Below are 17,042 nucleotides of genomic sequence, written 5' to 3'. Positions count from 1 at the left end.
TGTAAGCCGCCCTGAGTCTTCGGAGAAGGGCGGCATATAAATCAAATTAAAAAAAAAAAAAAACCTTTAGCATGAATTATGGCCTTACAATGTCTTCCCACGGAGTGAACCAAGTCTTTGAGTTCTGCAGCTGTTCTAATGTGAAACCAAGATTGATTGAACGATTACTTCTATTAACTGGATTTTATTGCTGGGTCGCTTCTGACTAGCAAATTTCTTTAGTCGGTTCCATAGATTTTCAATTGGGTTAAGATCTGGGCTATTCCCAGGCCATTCCAGCAATGGAATAGGATTATCTTGAAACTCCAAAAAAAAAAAAAAAGGTGATATTATTAGCCATCAAACCTCAAAAATACACTTTTCCCAAAAGGTTTCCACAATTTTGGCCACTACTGTAAATAGAGAATAGAACAGAATTCTTTATTGGCCAAGTGTGATTGGACACACAAGGAATTTGTCTTAGTGCATACTCTCTCGGAGTATGTAAAACAAAAGATACTCTATTCTAAATAGAGGTAGCCCTCAACTTACAACAGAGTTCTTTTAGTGACCGTTCAAGTTTAGTGCACTGAAAAATGGGACTTATGACTGGTTTTTCATCGTTACAACCTTTGCAGAATCCCCATCAAAATTCAGACGCTGAATTTTGAATGTCACGTGATCCCCTTCTGCGACCTTCTGACAAAGTCAATGGAGAAGCCGGATTCACTTCACAACCAGGTTGTTAATTGATGGACTGCAGCCATTCATTTAACAACTGTGGCAAGGTAAAGTCGTAAAGTGGGGGGCCAAACTCACTGAAACGCCTCTCTTAACGACAGAAATGTTGGGCTCAATTGTGGTCGTACGTTGTGGGCTACGTGTAAATGACATCGTGAAACAGACGGATCTGAAGCTTGGTGGAGGGGAACAAGTAGTTATTTGAGATTCGCATTAGATATAAAGTCTCTGGAGATTCCCAGTCATCCAAGGTCACGGTTGTCCCAGAGGTGTGTTCTGCCCCAGCTACGGACCCCAAAGAATGCAGCACACACAAAGTCCGTTCAAACCTTGGTTTACTAAATAAACCAGTCTTTTACAACAATGGCTGTTAATTAACTGCATTAACAGCCACCAAGAATTCAAAGAATAATAACTGAAAGCTTACTGTGGTTGGCAGAATGCCCAGAAGCAATTTGCAGGAAGCTGATAAGATAAGCAAGACAAGACACAAAGGTATGTGAACGCAGTTGTTCCCTGCAAATTGCTTCAGTTGGCATTCCTCAAAGAGGCTAAGGGAGTGGTCGATTAGCCCCAAGTCTTACTCTCAAGGAGACCTCCTCCTGAGGAGCCACTCCTGCCTTTTGGCAGCTCTGTGGCATCGAGAAGAGGCTCCTCTTCTTCGTCCTCTTCACTTAAAGGAGCTTCTGGAGGTTCTGAAGGCCCTGGCTGAATCCCCGCCTCTGGCACCACATCTTCTCCAGCCTCCTCATTGTCCGACTCGAGTGCCAACTGCACAGGCTGCTGGCGCAGCACCACACCAGCCTCCTCGCTGTCGGAATCAGCTACTAGCTGCACAGGCCACATACGGGCCACAACAAGGTGCTTTTTTCAAGAGGCAACTGGACTTTCTGTTTTTTCTTTGAAGACGTTTCGCTTCTCATCCAAGAAGCTTCTTCAGCTCTTGACTGGATGGTGGGGAATGGAGAGTTGATTTGTTTATTCCCCATCATCCAGTCAGAGCTGAAGAAGCTTCTTGGATGAGAAGCAAAACCTCTTCAAAGAAAAAACAGAAAGTCCAGTTGCCTGTTGAAAAAAAAGCACCTTTGGGATGAAATACAAAGGGGCTGTCAGGTTTCCAAGTGATGAAACCCATTCAAAAAAAGAAATAGGCGAAATCCATCTTCCAAAACAAATTTCTTTTATTTAGGTAGGCATCAAATTGGCAAAGACTGGGGGAATTCTGGCTCTGACACAAACTGGAATAACACCACATAATATTGAAAATTAGAAACATCCCACAGAAGTCACGTTCCCCAATAAAAGCAAAATCAATATTGCCCAGTATCATCAAACGCCACCTCTAGCTCTCAGCAAGGACAACCTCCGTTCCCACGGGAAAGAAGATCACCTAGCCAAAACAATGCTCACTATCTATTCCCTTCTCCCACCTTAAGGATGTGGCGAGCCCGAAAAAAAATACCCTTACAAAACAGAGCAAAAAAGAAGGAATAAATGAGTATAATATCAAGCTAACTAAAATGGCTACACAAATGTAGCCTGGATAGCTCAACAGACAGAAGCACTGTAATTTAACACCAGATGTCTGCAATTAAAGCAAGATCGAATCTCGCCAGACTTAACCTTCCATCCTTTCTAAGGTAGGTAAAATGAGGACCCAGATTGTGGGGCAATAAGCTGACTTTGTATAAATATACAAAAGTATGAAGGCTATTGCTTAGCGCATTGTAAGCTGCCCTGAGTCTCCGGAGAAGGGCAGCATATAAATCAATTTTTTTTTTAAAAAAATGTCAACTTTTGGTTCGACAGGTACTTTTGTTTAACCCCTTGCTCCCTGTGCAAGTTTCCTTAAAACAGAAGGAGCTTCACAGCATCAACCACTCAATTCAATTATTTCGCCTTGTCGATGGATGTGTTTCCTGCCCACTTGCGGGAAGCAAGGATTGGTTCCGTTATGACTTTTAACTCTCAATGCCAATTCTCTTCCCCTCCCATTGCCAGATCATACACTGCCTCGTTTCCTATTTTTTTGTATTTATTTTTTGTAGCGGACAAAAAAAAAAATGCTCTACAGAGAATCATTAAAACTGTCCAGAATATCATTGGGCTCCAGCTACCAGCCCTGGATGACATCTTCGCATCTCGCTGTTTGAGGAAGTTGCATAACATTCTCAGAGACTCTTCCCATCCTGCTTACAATCTTTTTGGACTGTTGCCTTCTGGCAGAAGATACAGAACAATTAAAACTCGGACCGCACGTTTTCTGAATAGTTTTTATTCCAGAGCTATAATTGCACTCAACCATGAACTAAAGGGCCGCCATCAGTGAGCTGTTGGACAGCATTACTTGGTCTGTTGTGTGGAAGTTTGGGAGGTTTAGGGGTAGGGAATTTGTGGTGGGTGGGGGGGTGTTTGGGGATTGTTATGTGTGTTGGACCTGGTCTTTGGGTGTTAAGTGAATTTCATTGTATGAGTATACTGTGTATACACGTACATTGACAATTTTTTTTATTTCTTTTATTTCTTTTTTTTAAATTTGATTTATATGCCGCCCTTCTCTGGAGACTCAGGGCGGCTTACAATGCGTTAAGCAATAGCCTTTATACTTTTGTATATTTTATACAAAGTCAGCTTATTGCCCCCACAAACTGGGTCCTCAATTTACCTACCTTAGAAAGGATGGAAGGCTGAGTCAACCTTGAGCCTGGGGAGATTCGAACTTACAGTAATTGCAGACAGCTGGTGTTAATCACAATGCTTTTAGTCTGCAGAGCCACTAGACAATGAAGTAGTAGTAGTAGTAGTAGTAGTAGTAGTTATTATTATTATTATTATTATTATTATTATTATTATTATTATATCCATCTCCAACTGGGACACCTGGCCCTGGGTTGATTTCAGGACTCAGAATTCCCAGGCCATTGCTGAGAATTCTGGGAGTTAAAGCCCAAATCTCTGGAAGGCACCAATAACAGAAATGGCTGCGCTCAAATGTCAGCACAATGGACAAATTCAACTTCTAGCCTTTTAGGGCACATTTGAATAACTAAATCACGATCCCAAGCTATGTAAAGCCATCTGGGTGACTTTGGGCCAGTTCCTCTCTCTCGGCCTAACCTACCTCACAAGGTTGTTGTGGGGGAAAATTGGAGGAGGAAGGAGCAGCAGGTACGTTCGTTGCCTTGATTTATTTGTAGAAATAATAAAGGTGAGATATATATATATAAAAAAATAAGTAACCTCAAGGTCCCGGAGTCTCATTTTAACAGACTGGAGTGTATTTAAAGAATGAATATCAAAAGATGGCAAGCTGACAGAGTTAGTCCTCGAATTACGACCACGATCGAGCCCAAAATTTACGTTGCTAAGTGAAATATTTGTTAAGTGAGCTTGCCCCATTTGACGACTGTTCTTGCCCCATTTGTTAAGTGAATCGCGGCAGTTGTCCAATTAGTAATTGGTTACGAGGGGTCCTTGGTTCTCTCTGAGCTTGGTTGTTTTCTTGCAGCCATTTCATTACCCAAACCTAGACTAGCGCTGATGATGTTCCCTAGTTGGGTCATGAAAGGTCTACAAGAAAACAAGCTCAGAGAGCCCCAAGGACCCCAGAGTCCTTCTCCTCCTCCTCTTCTTTTTCCTCCCCCTCCTCCTCTTCTTCCTCTCCCTCCTCCTCCACTCCACAAACCCCACTCCCTTCAAGCACTGATGATGTTCCCTAGTTGGGTCATGAAAGGTCTGCAAGAAAACAAGCTCAGAGAGCACCAAGGACCCCACAGTCCTCCTCTTCTTTTTCTTCCCCTTCCTCTTCTTCCTCCCCCCTCCTCCTCCTCCTTGCAAACCCCACTCCCTTCCAAAACTGGTGATGTTATCTAGTCAGGTAATAAAACGTCTGCCAGAAAACCACCAAGCTCGGAGAGCACCAAGGACCCTTCATTTCAATCCAGAGCTACAAATATTCTCCTTTTATTGGCATCACTTGGTGACATCTATCTGAGCACTGCCACCCGTCCGTCCTCGAATTCCAAGAGACGAAAGGCAAAGGGAAAAGGCTCCTTTCTGGGAAAGGCCAAGAAAACGCCTGCTCTTACTGTAAATGCTCCTTGATCTCTGCCGATTTCCAGCAGCAGAAGACGAAGGTTTCTTCCACCCCCGTCGCAGTGAGGAATTCCAGGGTATATTCTATCATGGCCACATTTGCCAGAGGGATCAGAGCCTAGGGAAGCAAAGAAAAGTCAGCCAGAAAAAACAACCACACTATAATCTGCAGTTCTGCTTACAGTTAAAAGAGTCACACAATCCTTCTAACAGAATAACAAGCAGATAACAGTATTCATTAAACATGGGTGGCCTTTTTAAAAATAGAAACCATGGGGGGGGGAGTATTAGAAACCAGGGAACTGCCTTAAACCAGAGATAGAACTGGTAGCCTTCCAGATGTTTTAGGAAGTTGCTGTTCGCTCCTGGGGCTGATGTTGGAAGTCCGAAGCACTTGAAAGAGACCATGATGAGTAGGCCAACTTTGTGCAGCTCGTCCTCGATGTACGACCACAATTGAGTCCAAAACCTCTGTTGCTAAGTGAGACAGTTGTAAAGTGAGTTTGGGCCCGTTTTATGACCTTTCTTGTCACAGTTGTTAAGCGAATCACTGCACCGCACTTGTAATTTAGTATTAAATTGTTAAAATGCATCTGGCTTCCCCATTGACTTTGCTAATTGTCAGAAGGTCCCTTCCCACCCTGTGATTTTATGAGAGATAAATAAGATGAAGGAAGGAAGGAAGGAAGGAAGGAAGGAAGGAAGGAAGGAAGGGAGGGAGGGAGGGAGGGAGGGAGGGAGGGAGGGAGGGAGGAAGACTGGACAGCCACAAGACTGAAAATGGTGTAGGGTCTCCTGCTTGAAAAGGGGGTGAACTAGAAGACCTCCAAAGTCTCTTCCAACCCTGTGATTCTGATTCTGAGATAAATAAATAAGATATATGACAGATGGATGGATTGAACAGCTTGCTTTGAGAAGTTGTGGGTGCTCCCTCACTGTAGGTCTTCAAGAAAAAACTGGACAGCCACTTGTTTGAAATGGTATAGGGTGAGTGTCTGCAACCTGCGGCTCCGGAGCCACATGCGGCTCTTTGGGCCCTCTGCTGTGGCTCCCTGTTGAATGATCCCACCACTGGCTGGCCCCACCCCTCGCCCTCCTCTCCCAGTTACTCCTCGCCTGGCCTGAGAAGGTAAGGGTGACAGTGGGAGATGGAGAAGTGGCCGGGGCAGAGACAGAGAGACATAGAGAGATACAGAGAGAGGGGGGTGAGAGAGAGAGAGAGACAGAGAGATAGTGAGAGAGGGGGGTGAGAGAGAGAGATACAGAGAGAGGGGGGTGAGAGAGAGAGAGAGACATAGAGAGATAGAGAGAGGGGGGTGAGAGAGAGAGAGAGACAGAGAGATAGTGAGAGAGGGGGGTGAGAGAGAGAGATACAGAGAGAGGGGGGAGAGAGAGAGAGAGACAGAGAGACATAGAGAGATACAGAGAGAGGGGGGAGAGAGAGAGATACAGAGAGAGGGGGGAAGAGAGGGAGAGAGACATAGAGAGATAGAGAGAGGGGGGTGAGAGAGAGAGAGAGAGACATAGAGAGATAGAGAGAGGGGGGTGAGAGAGAGAGAGAGAGACAGAGAGATAGTGAGAGAGGGGGGTGAGAGAGAGAGAGACAGAGAGATACAGAGAGAGGGGAGAGAGAGAGAGAGAGAGAGAGAGACATAGAGAGATACAGAGAGTAACTCCTTTGGAATTTAGTCATGCCGGCCACATGACCACGGAGACGTCTTTGGACAGCGCTGGCTCTTCTGCTTTGAAACGGAGATGAGCACCGCCCCCTAGAGTCGGGAACGACTAGCACATATGTGCGAGGGGAACCTTTACCTTAAAGTTACAACAGCACCGAAAAAAATGACCATTTTTTCATACTTATAACCGATGCAGCATCCCTATGGACATGCGATCAAACTTCAGAAGCTCCACAACTGGCATGTATTTATGACAGTTGCAACCTTTTGACAAGTCAATGGGGAAGTCAGGATCACTTAACAACAGTGTTACTAAGTGCAGTGATTCACTTAGCAACTTGTAGGAAGAAAACCTTCCCTTCCCCGCCATCCAGTCAGAGCCGAAGAAGCTTCTCGGATGAGAAGCAAAACGTCTTCGAAGAAAAAACAGAAAGTCCAGTGGCCTCTTGAAAAAAAGCACCTTTGGGACAACCATGACCTGGGAGACTGAAAATCGCCATAAACATATGGGAAGAACGGTCGCAAAAATGGGCCAAAAACTCACTTAACAACTGTCTTCCTTAGCAGTGAGAGTTTTGGGCTCAATTGTGGTCGTAAGTTGAGGATTACCTGTACAACTAGGACAGTGATGGCTAACCTTTTTGCCATTGCATGCCAGGAGCGGCGGGGTCGTGCGCGTGCGTGCCCATACCCATAATTCTATGCGCCTCGCCCCGCGCATGCACATGCGACCCCCCCCCCAATGCTCTTGGCACATGATGGCCTGGTAGGCCCGTTTTTCTCTGTTCCCAGCCTCCAAAGCCTTTCTAGGAGTCTGGGGAGGGCAAAAACAGCCTTCCCCACAAACACCCCGGAGGCCCTCCGGAGGCCAGAAATGGCCTGTTTGCCAACTTCCCGTCCCACCGGAAGTTGGCAAACACGGTCATAAGTCAAGGACTACACTAATAACTCTCAACCAATCAAATTAGCCCTTTGCTGCATTCCTTGACTAAGGGCTCCACTCCTCAAAGTCTCCATAAGCTTTTTCTAGAAACCTCGGCTTCTGTTTTGGATTAAATCAAAGCCCTAACCTTTTCATTCACAAGGATCCTGTAAAAAGAGACACATCACGCTGTTTTTTTAATATGTTTTTGTACGAGCAGTCGCATTTTAGGCATCAAGAAGCGATCTTATCACAGGAATAACTCACCCCTCCCGTTATACCGCCCACATCATCTTTAAATAGCATTCAATAGGCTTACTAGCGCAAAATATTTTTCCATTAATCCCCAACCATGATTTGATGTTGGTCTCTCCTTCATTCTACTTGCACAGGGATTTCTTCAAATACAGGTAGCCCTCAACTTACGACTGCATTTGAGCCCAAAATTTCTGTTCTTAAAAGTGAGACGTTTGTTAAGTGAGTTTTGCCCCATGTTACGACCTTGCCACCGCTGTTAAGCGAATCATCGCAGTTGGTAAGTGAATGGCATGGTTATTAAGTGAGTGGCATGGTTGATTTTGCTGGTCAAAAGGCCGCAAAAGGGGGGGTGTCACATGACCTTGGGACAGAGCAACGGTCGTAAGTATGAATCCGTTGCCAAGCATCCAAATTCTGATCACTGGACCATAGGGATGCTACAAAGGTCGTAAGTGGGGAAAACGGTCATAAGTCACTTTTTTTCAGCGTCGTTAACTTTGAACGGTCATTAAATGAAGTGTTGTAAGTCGAGGGCTACCTGTAACTGTTGATTTTCACATCTACTTTCTTTCATCCATGGGAGTGTTCCAGCTGTCTACTTCGTCTAGAACAGGGGTAGGCAAATATGGCCCCTTTATGACCTGTGGACTTCAACTCCCAGAATTCCTGAGCTAGTTTGGCTGTCTCAGGAATTCTGGGAGTTGAAGTCCACAGGTTGTAAAAGGGCCACAGTTGCCCACCCCTGATCTAGAACAGTGTTTTGCAACTTAAAATTACCAGTTTTTTTTTTTTAAACAGCTCTAGGGACACAGATTTCCCAACCTTTATACAGGTGTTCCTCAATTTACAACGATTCGCTCAGTGGCCATTTGAAGTTACAACAGCACTGAAAAAAGTGACCTGTGATCGTTTTTCACAATTACGACCGTCGCAACATCACATAATCGAAATTCGGACGCTTGGCAACTGGCTCATAAAACTTACGATGGTTTCAGTGTCTCAGGGTCATTTGTGAACTCCTTGACAAGCAAAAACAATGGGGAAAACAGATTCACTTAATAACCGTGTTAACTGACTGTAGGGATTCACTTAACAACGGTGGCAAGAAAAGTCCTAAAATGGGACAAAACTAACAAGGCTGTCTCACTGAGCAATGGGAATGTTGGGCTCAATTGTAGTCGTATGTCAAGAACTTACCTGTAAGGCATTTTTATATTATACGCTGGCTTTATATTATAAGCTGATAGTAAGCTGCCCAGAGTTATCTTGAGGTAAGATGGGCTGCCAGTAAATTTTACAAATAAATAAAATGAATATCATAGTAGTCTCCTGGTTTGGAGGGATTCTCCCATGTTTAAATAGTCATAAAAATGTGTGGTTTGTACCTAACTCCTCCTACTCTGAGTCTTCACCTTACACATTATACCTGGAATGAAAGGGTTAAAGTCTCTTTTGACTAAATTTCACTCCTAATGAATCCATGGAGGCATCCATGATTATTTGGCAACAATAGCAAAGGAATTTGCCATTGTCTTCTGTAGTTGGTGGTTTTGCCCAATTGGTCACCACGGTGTAAAAAAGATGTTAAGCCTCTAGAAAGAGTGCAGAGAAGAGCAACAAAGATGATCAGGGGACTGGAGACTAAAACATATGAAGAACGGTTGCAGGAACTGGGCATGTCTAGTTTAATGAAAAGAAGGACTAGGGGAGACATGATAGCAGTGTTCCAATATCTCAGGGGCTGCCACAAAGAAGAGACAGTCAAACTATTCTCCAAAGCCCCTGAGAGTAGGACAAAAAGCAATGGGTGGAAACTAATCAAGGAGAGAAGCAACCTAGAACTAAGGAGAAATTTTGTGACAGCGAGAACAATTAATCAGTGGAACGACTTGCCTCCAGAAGTTATGAATGCTCCAACACTGGAAGTTTTAAAGAAGAGATTGGACAACCATTTGTCTGAAGTGGAGTAGGGCTTCCTGCCTAAGCAGGGGGTTGGATTAGAAGACCTCCAAGGTCCCTTCCAACTCTCTTATTCTATTCTATTTTAGTTCTGGAATTGTTCAGACAGCCTCTTTTCCCAAGGACCAAGAAGGTGTGTCCCTGCTTAGTAATGAAGCCAATATGATAACAATTTTTTTTCTCAACAATGGCTTTTAGCTCCATATTTGGTTTGCAAAGAATATTGGAACAGCTTTAATACTCTACAGCAATGTTCAATCATTCAAAGAAAAGCTTTGGAAGAAGCAGGATGAATTTCATTTTTCTGTGAACTGTACCACTTCCAGGTACTTTCTGGGCACATCTTGTGGTCTTGTTATCATTTTTATACCTGTTAGTGGTTAGGGCTCAATAATTTGAAGGAGTGTTTTTCCGCTCCATTCTCTTCCAGATTCTCCTGAACTCCACAATGTCCATGACTAGGATGTCCTTCAGAAGTTAAAATTAGCTCAACTCCCTTCCTTCAAGTCACAGCAACAATTTTAACCCAACAAATCCTGCACAATACTTGACACTGCCTACAAAATGAAAACAAGCAGCCCAGAAATCTCTTCTTAAAAATAGTATCTTGGAATATTCACTGATACAAAAGAAAATATATCTAGGAACTAAAATGATGGGAATAACAACTTCACAGAAACAATTGTTGTGATCTATTGGGATAGCAACATTTTAAAATTCCCAGGAAGATTGCTTAAGAGCTGGCCAAATTCTTTTCTTACACAAAAGCTTCTCTGGAGTCTTTGAAAACTTATAATAATAGATGTTTGGTGTTAATTGGATGTTTTTACACTAGTTGTTAGACAGAAATGTATAATCAGCAATTAATTCTGTGCAGGATGAGCTGGTTGCTGCAAAAGACGATCTAGAAAAGCCAGTTTTATCTGCTGGCAGTAATGCAGACTAAAATTACTCCTAAATGGATATATTCATTTTCCTATATAAGACAACTCAAAAGGTGCCATGCCTTCTACACAAGCTGCTGTATTTACCGGTATTTCATAGGAAAGTCTGCTGGTTAAGTTTCAGAAAAACTGCTATATCTAATTAAGAAGAGACGGGACAGTCACTTGTCTGAAATGATATATAGGGTCTTCTGCTTGAGCAGGGGGTTGGACTAGAAGACCTCCAAGGTCCCTTCCAGCTCGATTTTTATTTTTTTTATTTTTTTTATTTATATGCCTCCCTTCTCCGGAGACTTACGGCGGCTTACAGTGCGTTAAGCAATAGCCCTTATACTTTTGTATATTTTTATACAAAGTCAGCTTATTGCCCCCACAGACTGGGTCCTCATTTCACCTACCTTAGAAAGGATGGAAGGCTGAGTCAACCTTGAGCCTTGGCGAGATTCGAACTTACTTTAATTGCAGACAGCTGGTGTTAAATTACAGTGCCTTGTCTGCAGAGCTATCCAGGCTCTTGATTGATTGACTGATTGATTGAACAACTACATGTAAGTTCTTTGACTGCAGTGAACAAATAACCGAAATGCTTCTTATTTTAAAAGACATTCTGGTATGAAGAATGATGTTGCTGAACTGGAAAAAAACCTCTAAGGGAAAATATATATATAACTGGGGACCTTTTTTGTGTTTGCATTGGAAATTTTTTTGCAATTTGGTAAATGCACTTCATGATTGGCCTGAAATGTAATATGTTTTGCACACATCCACAAAAACTGGAAGTTTTCTTTCTTCATACCATTGGCTGTAGAAACATTCAATTACCCCTTGCAATTAGGTCATTTCATTGCAAAAGCAATGCAGAATTACTTGCAAGATAGTGCCTCAGACAATGGAGAAGTGAATGAGGAAATTTACCAACGCGGGCTTGGAAAACTTTGCCTAGCCTCTCTCCCCATAACTGATATACTACCAAAGGATGGAGTAAGCACTATTTCATATTCCATGGCAAAAGTATACGAAATGTCAGATATGAGTCAACAGAAAGACCAGAAGCCTATAATATGGGTAGTCCTCGATTTACGACCCATCACTTAGTGACTGGTTGAAGTTCTAACAGATCTACTGAGGGCTACTTATGATCTGCATTTGAGGTTCTGATGGGTTGCCCCCTCCCCCCGTCACATGACATTTTGAGCATTCGGCAACCGGGCTACATTTACGAACATTTGGAGTTTCCAACGGGCATGGACCATGATTTATTGAAATTTTGTCAAAAATGGGCAGTTATGTCTGGTTTCTGGCAAAACCAGGTCCACAAAGGTTGCCAAGCACCCAAAAGGCTTGGGTGTGTGCAGCTATCGGAACTGGGTCATAAATAACTTTTGGGAAGTCAGTTGGAACTTCAGACCGGTTGCTAAGCAAGGACTACCTGTATGGCACAAAAGAGATTGGGAAACCAGTTTTGGAATCCTACTTAGATCAGGTGCAAAGTACTTTTTCAGTGCCCTGAACATATAGAGACCACTATCATTAAGTGTCGTACCTTATGATTCTTGACAAATGTATCTTTTCTTTTATGTACACTGGGAGAAAGACAAATTCCTTGTGTGTCCAATCACATTTGGCCAATAAAGAATTCTATAATAATGATCTATAATGATCTATTCAGTATTGTCTCTTCCAACTGGTAGAAATCTTACAAGATCCAAGATATCCCAAATGAAACTGCCAATCTTGTCTTCAAAGCCAACCCTATCCAAGAACTAAATCAGATTTAAAACAGAAAACTCAATTTGGTTTGGTTTGAAATAGGTTGTATTCAAATAACCAGCTAAATCCCAAAGGTGCTTTTTCAAGTGGCAACTGGACTTTATGGTTTTTCTTCGAAGACGTTTCACTTCTCATCTAAGAAGCTTCTTCAGCTCTGACCGGATGGTGGGGAATGGAGAGTTGATACGTCTATTCCCCACCATCCAGTCAGAGCTGAAGAAGCTTCTTGGATGAGAAGCGAAACGTCTTCAAAGAAAAACCAGAAAGTCCAGTTTTGTTTTGATTTTAATTTTGATTTATATGCCGCCCTTCTCCGGAGACTCAGGGCGGCTTACAATGCGTTAAGCAATAGCCTTCATCCTTTTGTATATTTATACAAAGTCAGCTTATTACCCCTACAAACTGGGTCCTCAATTTACCCACCTTAAATGGAAGGCTGAGTCAACCTTGAGCCTGGTGAGATTTGAACTAGCAGTAATTGCAGGCAGCTGGATGTTAAATGCTGCCTTAGGAGGCATTAGCCTCCTACGCCACTCAGGCTCCTTTGAGTTCCCAAGTAAGCACCTTTGGGATAACCGTGACCTAGATCAGGGGTCTCCAACCTTGGCAACTTTAAGCAAAGCTGGCTGAGGAACTCTGGGAGTTGAAGTCCACAAGTCTTAAAGTTTCCAAAGGTTGGAGACCTGAGCTAGATGACTGAGAATCTCCATAGACATTAACCAGCTAAATCCTTTTTTTTCTGCCTTCAGTCTTGGCAATTGCCTGATTTGAGATACAGCAACTAGTCAGTCACCCAGTTGATTTCATGCCCGAGGCAGGAACCAGCATTCATGCCCTCCTTATTTCTATTCTACTGCCTATAACCACTACAATGAATTGGCACTCAAAGCCATACTTTTAATGGGGGGCGTTTGTTAAATAAATGCTAGGTCTATACAAGATGCCAAAGTCAAACCATATGATGGCTTATTGCCACAGAATTTAGCAGTGTCACACTTAAGTCAAGCAAACCAGCTATCCTTTTCCATGCACACAAAAGAATGCATTGCTGCTTTAGCAGTTGGCTTCCTGCCACATAATCAGACAAATGGTGTCCAGCGTAAACTGACAGGCAGTTATCAAAAACATAGACATTTGCAAGAAAATCCATGCGAATTATAAAAATGACCTTTCATTCATTAGAGATGTAATTGGCACCGACAGTTGCCCGGCTGAATCAAATAAAAGGTTTTTCATGCTTTAGCTTAGAGACACGGTGTTAAAATCTTTATTAAATTGATAGAAGAGAATATCGGTAGTTTAGGATTGAACTATGGAGTCCTTCGTGCTCTCCCAGTTTGGTTGGTTTTGGGTTTTTTTTGCAGACATTTCATTACCAAACTAGGTAACATCATCAGTGCTAAAAGGGAGCATGGTCTGCCCTCATTTCATATACTAGAAGAGAATATCTGTAGCTCAGGACTGAACTCTGAGGTCCTTGGTGCTCTCTGACTTGTCATAATACTAAGGCCACTGCTTCTGTAAGATGAACACAAGTTATCTGACTACTTTGGGTTCGAATTCAATATAAAATGAAACGGTAGAGGGCCTCCTGCTTAAGCAAAGAGGATTGAACTAGAAGACCTCCAAGGTCTCTTCCAAGCCTGTTACTTTGTATAACCTTTGATGAGTGCCAGAATGCATGACAAGGACAAGAAAGAACTGAAAAATAAAAATATCCAGATCTGTCAAGCTGCTGCCCTCCAAACAGGTTGGACTACAGCTCCCATCATCCTGAGGAAGCCTGGTCCAGGCTGGCCATGAGAAGCTCTGTGGCTGAATGGCAGAAAATAAAAATATCCAGATCTGCCAAGCTGTTGCCCTCCAAGTAGGTTGGACTACAGCTCCCATCATCCTCAGAAAGCCTAGTCCAGGCTAGCCACGAGAAGCTCTGTGGCTGAATGGCAGAAAATAAATATAGCCAGATCTGCCAAGCTGTTGCCCTCCAAATAGGTTGGACTACAGCTCCCATCATCCTGGCGACAAAAAGCTCTGTGACTGAATGGCAGAAAACAAAAGTATCCAGATCTGCCAAGCTGTTGCCCTCAAAATAGGTTGGACTACAGCTCCGATCATCCTGGCCACAGGAAGCTCTGTGGCTGAATGGCAGAATATAAAAATATCCAGATCTGCCAAGCTGTTGCCCTCCAAATAGGTTGGACTACAGCTCCCATCATCCTGGCCACAAGAAGCTCTGCGGCTGAATGGCAGAAAATAAAAATATCCAGATCTGCCCAGCTGTTGCCCTCCAAACAGGTTGGACTACAGCTCCCATCATCCTGGCCACAAGAAGCTCTGCGACTGAATGGCAGAAAATAAATATAGCCAGATCTGCCAAGCTGTTGCCCTCCAAAGAGGTTGGACTACAGCTCCCATCATCCTGGCCACAAGAAGCTCTGCGGCTGAATGGCAGAAAATAAATATAGCCAGATCTGCCAAGCTGTTGCCCTCCAAAGAGGTTGGACTACAGCTCCCATCATCCTGGCCACAAGAAGCTCTGCGGCTGAATGGCAGAAAATAAATATAGCCAGATCTGCCAAGCTGTTGCCCTCCAAATAGGTTGGACTACAGCTCCCATCATCCCCAGAAAGCCTGGTCCAGGCTAACCACGAGAAGCTGTGTAGCTGAATGCAAGCTGGGCTTTGGGGCACCAAGTCAAGGCCACACATTTCTCAACCCACTGCCCCGGGGCCATGCTTGGGCAGGGGATGATGGGAGTCGGAGTCCAGAGCAAGGATGCTGCAGGGCTGCCTAGCGAAGGGGGGGGGACTCCTGGGCCACGAGGGAGGAAGGGAGGCGCTCGCTCACCCGCGGCCGGTCCTTGGAAATGGGGAAGAAGCGGCGGTTGAAGCTGTCGGCCACCAGGACGGCCTGCAGCGGAGGCGGAGGCTCCTCTTGAGGGTCCGACCCACGCGAGACCCCGGACCCGGCGCCACGCTTCCCGCGGGCCGCCATGCTGGCTCGCGCTCCCACTCCACGCTTTGGGCCCCGCCTCTTCCGTTTCCGGAAGAAACCGGTGAAGGGAGGGTGGTGTTAAAGATACGGTGTCTCGCAGAGGACAAAAGGCCTTGGGGAAGAGAAACGCGGCCGCCGAATGCGAACGCATCGATCTATCGATCTATCGATCTATCTATCTATCTCTATCTACTTATCTCTATATCTATCTCTCTATCTCTCTCTATCTCTCTATATATTTACCTCTATCTATCTATCTATCTATCTATCTATATCTATCTATATCTCTCTCTATCTATCTATTTATCTCTATCTATCTATCTATCTATATCTATCTCTATCTACCTATCTCTATATCTATCTCTCTATCTCTCTATTTATCTCTATCTATTTATCTCTATCTATCTATCTATCTATATCTCTCTATCTCTCTCTCTCTATCTATCTATTTATCTCTATCTATCTATCTATCTATCTATCTATCTATCTATCTATCTATCTATATACACACACACACACATATACATACATACATACATGCATGTATGTACAGGTAGTCCTCGACCTACAAAAGTTCATTTCATGACGGTTCGAAGTTATAACGGCCCTGAAAAAAGTGACTCATGACTGTTTTTCACATTTAACGACCATTGTAACATTCCCAATGGTCACGTGATCAAAATTCAGAGGCTTGGCAACTGACTCCTATTTATGGTGGTTGCGGTGTCCTGGGGGGGGGGAATCACCTTTTGACAAGCTATTGCTTAACGCATTGTAAGCCACCCTGAGTCTCCGGTGGAGGGCGGCATATAAATCAAATCAAAAAAAAAAAAAAAAAGCCAAGTCCATGGGGAAGCCAGATCCACTTAACAACAGGGTTACTAATTTAACAAGGGCAGTGATTCACTTAACATCTGTGGCAAGAAAGGTCGTAAAACATTCACTTAACAACTGTCTCGCTTAGCAACAGCCATGTTGGGCTCAATTGTGGTCGTAAGTCAAGGACTACCTGTATATGTATGGTATATATGTATGTATGTATGTATGTTTGTATATGTGTATCAGTGGTGGGTTTCAAAAGTTTTTACTACCGGTTCTGTGGGTGTGGCTTGGTGGGCGTGGCATGGCTTGGTGGGCATGGCAGGGGAAGGATACTGTAAAATCTCCATTCCCACCCCACTCCAGGGGAAGGATACTGCAAAATCCCCATTTCCTCCCAATCAGCTGGGACTTGGGAGGCAGAGAATAGATGGGGGCGGGGCCAGTCAGAATTTTTACTACTGGTTCTCTGAACTACTCAAAATTTCCGCTACTGGTTCTCCAGAACTGGTCAGAACCTGCTGAAACCCACCTCTGATGTGTATGTATGTTTTTATCTATCATCTATATCTATCATCTATCTATCATCTATCTATCTATCTATCTATCTACCATGTTTCCCTGAAAGTAAGATCCTGTCTTATATTTTTTTGAACCCTGAAATAAGTGCTTGGCCTTATTGCCATGCGCTCAAAAGCCCGATTGGGCTTATTATCAGGAGATGTCTTATTTTGGCGGAAAACAGGGTATCTATCTCCATAGGCAGCCTTTGGAGATGCAGAGTGGGTTCCCTCCAGATACAGGCTGCATTCACATGATAAATCACCCCTATTGCTCCATGAATTAGCAATTAAACCCCCTAATTTCTCTTTCTTCTCTTAC

At 43.7% G+C, this 17,042-nt stretch overlaps 1 protein-coding gene across 1 annotated transcript in view; it reads right to left on the bottom strand.

The window, feature by feature from the left end:
* EIF2B5 (eukaryotic translation initiation factor 2B subunit epsilon) overlaps nt 1-15,431 on the bottom strand; it is a 46,272-nt gene extending 30,841 nt beyond the window's left edge. The window contains exons 1-2 of the mRNA XM_034408299.3: nt 15,195-15,431; nt 4,809-4,933 (exon numbers count right to left, since the gene is read on the bottom strand). Of these exons, the coding sequence (XP_034264190.2) occupies nt 4,809-4,933; nt 15,195-15,341 (272 nt within the window). The 5' untranslated portion in view covers nt 15,342-15,431. The remainder of the gene's footprint in view (nt 1-4,808; nt 4,934-15,194) is intronic.
* Between the last annotated feature and the right edge of the window lie 1,611 nt (nt 15,432-17,042).

The sequence above is a fragment of the Pantherophis guttatus genome, chromosome 6 (genome assembly GCF_059756535.1).
Source record: "Pantherophis guttatus breed Tessera chromosome 6, ASM5975653v1, whole genome shotgun sequence".
NCBI lineage: Eukaryota > Metazoa > Chordata > Lepidosauria > Squamata > Colubridae > Pantherophis > Pantherophis guttatus.
This window is presented reverse-complemented; position numbering and strand designations above follow the sequence as displayed.